The following is a 3,528-nucleotide window of genomic DNA, read 5'->3' as shown; positions in this document are numbered from 1 at the left end:
TTGCCCTAAAAGGCTGAGTCCACACAATGTGTGAGCAGGTTTCAGTTCCCACAGTGTGAACACTAGCAGGCGCGGGCACACGCAATCTGCCTCATTTCCACCTACACACTATTACAGCCACACTGGTCTTTGTGAGAGACGATACTCAAACCAGAAAAGACACTGCAGAACACAAACAAAAACCGCACTGATGGTTAGAGTGATGTCCCGTGCTGCTGTCTGTCGTCTCCAATAAAATCCAAATCACAGAGAACATGATTGCCTTTAGAGAACTTTATTTACATGTTCACATAGACCAAGGTTCAATGATCAAAATGCATTTGTGAAAATAACCCTTCTGCCTACATGTGCCCTAACAAATACAATAGAAAAAAAGAAAAAAAACATCTAATGTCGAGTGTTAAGGATAAACATGATGAGGTGGTGGCCACGCCCCCAAAACCGAAGAGCACCTGTTGTGTTTTCCTCTGTCCTCGGGGTTGTGGTTTTCTCTTCCAGACCGGTTTCCTGAAACATCTCCAGAGTAAGTTCTTTGTTCTTTTGTAAAAGAAAAATAATATTAAAAAAAGCAAACAGTCTCAGGACACTTCAGAGGAAACCGAGCCCTGTTCTGTCATATATGTACTGGAGATGATACAATCATGTTGCTGCTAAAACTTAATGAGGAGGAGAGAGAGAAAAAAAAAACATAGCTGGGTCTTCACAGCACACCATCCTGCCATCTGCCACACATCTGGCACCCAAAGGAGCAGCCACGTGCTGAGGACTGGGCTGGACTGGGACTTTTTACACAGCGCAGAACACAGACTGTATTTTCCATCAGGAATTTCCAGCCCTCCCTGAACCATTCTTGCATTTCCTCAGTCCCATGTTTCTCTTTTTTTTCCCACTGGATTCGGTTTGACTGTTTGCGAAAAATTCAAAGGCTAAAAAAATAACTTTTTTGGCTAATTTCTTGTTCACTACAGAGGTTTTATTTTGTAATTTTTTTAAGAAAGAGAATAAAAACAAAAGATCTTTGGAGGAATCCCATAACTGTGCAGCTATAGACTAACCAGCCTTCTCAGAGCATTAAAAAGTTCAGTTGGTTTTTTCCAGAGATGTGACTTTGTGCCCCCTCGCTTCTCTTTCTCTCTTTTTTCACAACAGTAAACAAAACAACAAAGTACCAGTTGAATGTCTCTTGTTTACCATGCCACTGATGCTCTGTACAGTCATTGGTGCAAAAAGGAGCCTTGGCCCCTCCCCCCGATTCTAAGTTTTACTCCCCCCACCCCAAGCCAATCAGAGTTCAGTAGATGACTTCATAGACGGTGGCCTTCTTGTCCCCGGAGCCGGTGACGATGAACTGGTCGTCAGGAGAGATATCACAGCTGAGAACCGACGAAGACTCCTTAGACTGAACACACAGACAGAGAGGAAGCAATATTAGCTACAAAAAGTCAGAGACTTTTTTACAAATCATTACAAATACATGAAAAGCTTAGAAATTTCTCAAATTTGACAAATGAACCGTTACCAGGCACACTTTCACATCATGTCATCATATTTCATAGCTAATTTTAAACAAAGACACAAACAAATTTCAGTCCTAGCTGCAGAGCTCTGTGCAAAATCCCCAGTGTTGGATGCCCTACCTGGAATATGCTGGATCCATAAGGTGTCCGCCATGCATTCAGGAGGTTATCTTTGCCTGTGCTCACGAACCACTTACCTACAGGACAAAACACACAGAGCCATCAACAGATAAAGCCTCAAGGGAGGCGAGATACAGCGAAGCCTGAGAGGAAGAGCTGCTTTTGTAAAGAACGGGAGAGGTGAAAAAGGAAGGAACTGTTTCTGAATAATGAGAGAAGCAGATTTGTTCTGTTTCCCTGTGATTAAATGCCCTCAGGTAATGTGATGTAACCAAACGGCGCGTGTGTCTGTGTGTGCGTACCGCAGTAGGCGAACTTCAGTGAGAGAACACAGCTCTCATGGAGGTGCAGCTGGTACTTGTCAGGTTTGGAGACGTGCAGGACTTCCACGTTACTGCTCTCCATTCCCACAGCCAGCCACTCGCCTGTCGGACAGTAGCCCAGAGAGAAGATCTGTGGAGGAAAGGAAAGCACAGGAAAAAGAGAGAATGAAAAGGGCGTTAATGAGCAGCAGCAGCAGCCTGTTAGACTACACTGCACCAAGTCTGATTTATGCGTGCGCTGCTGTGTGTACCTGCGAGGAGAAGTCGTGTTGCTGGAGCTGGCGTCCCTCTCGAAGGTCCCAGCAGCGGACGGTGTTGTCCAGCCCTCCCGTCCACAGCTTGGTGCCGTCGTTGGAGATGTCGATGCAGCTCGCTCCGTCTGTGTGACCCTGAAACTGCCTGCAGTGAGGAGAAGTGACAGAGATTCAGAAATTGTCACACATACCTGCATAAAGACACACTGTACAAACTCTGCTTGTGAGCTTCTTTGCTTCTGTTCTCTTGGACATGTCAGGCCAAATATCTTTCTGTCTTTCCCTTGCCTCAACCCCACTACACTCACCCACCCACCCCTGATTCTTACTTTCACTTCCCCCACATTACTACAATCTTCCTTCCCTTCGTCCCTACTGCTTTTAGTCCTACTTTGTCAAACCTGGTAGTTTTATTCCACCCATATCCCCAATGACTAGTTCATCTCACCTCTTTTTTACTTAACCATAAGGTTATAGATGAGGAAGCCCCAGACTGCAACGATTTCTCATCACTCCGTCTGTCTTCTTATGTGTCTTATCACCTTTCCTGTTTTATCCTCTCCTGCTTTCTTATGAAATGTTTCCACATCCTCAAGCCTTTCTCACCTCTGTCTCTCTCCTTTCTGTACTGCCTCATGACTATAGTCTGTACAATTTGTAAGACAACAAAGTTGTATGCCGTCTCCTCTCACCTGACCAGAGTCTGATTGTGAAGGTCCCAGACGACGATGTTGCCGTCGCTGCAGCAGGAGAAGCAGACCTTGTTGTCGGGGGAGATAGCCAGAGCGTAGCAGGCGGGAGCAGATGACGTCAGCTCTGCCTTGATACGAGGAGTAGGTGTGGCCAAATCCCAGATTGACAGGGTGCTGGCTTCCCCGCCAACGATCAGTGTTCGTCCATCGGAGAGCAGCTTGCAGGAGCGGATGTAGTTATCCCTGTTCTGATTGGACACAATAAAATGAGATATAAACTTTAATATCCAGTGATTTATGTTGCAGTTCACTATAACTGATGACAAGGGGATTCATGTAAAGGTAAACTGCATGATGTAATCATGCTGTTGCAGCAGTAACGCAGCTATAAATAACGATGCTGGAGAAATTGGCTTCCGGACACCACCATAAAGTCATTCATCATCCAAAATCTGTTTTTACATGTGACAAACAAAAGCATCACTTTTAGTATTAAAGTACCATTATAAGTCACAAGATGGACTTTAAATCTGAGTCTACAACAACTATCTAACAGCCACACCTACTCCCTCCTGTCTCACCAGACCGTCCAGATGGGCCATGGGGCTCTTGCTGCACGGCT

General features: G+C 45.2%; 1 protein-coding gene across 1 annotated transcript in view; it reads right to left on the bottom strand.

The window, feature by feature from the left end:
- Nucleotides 1-264: 264 nt before the first annotated feature.
- The window catches only part of tle2a (TLE family member 2, transcriptional corepressor a), a 51,157-nt gene continuing 47,893 nt past the window's right edge, over nucleotides 265-3,528 (bottom strand). Inside the window, 6 exon segments of the mRNA XM_020607046.1 lie at nucleotides 265-1,399; nucleotides 1,638-1,714; nucleotides 1,940-2,090; nucleotides 2,212-2,359; nucleotides 2,907-3,154; nucleotides 3,488-3,518. Coding sequence (XP_020462702.1) covers nucleotides 1,292-1,399; nucleotides 1,638-1,714; nucleotides 1,940-2,090; nucleotides 2,212-2,359; nucleotides 2,907-3,154; nucleotides 3,488-3,518 — 763 coding nt within the window. The 3' untranslated portion in view covers nucleotides 265-1,291.

Source organism: Monopterus albus, unplaced genomic scaffold, assembly GCF_001952655.1.
Source record: "Monopterus albus unplaced genomic scaffold, M_albus_1.0 scaffold83.1, whole genome shotgun sequence".
Lineage (NCBI taxonomy): Eukaryota > Metazoa > Chordata > Actinopteri > Synbranchiformes > Synbranchidae > Monopterus > Monopterus albus.
Note: the sequence above shows the minus strand (reverse complement) of the source record. Positions and strands in the feature narration are given on the sequence as shown.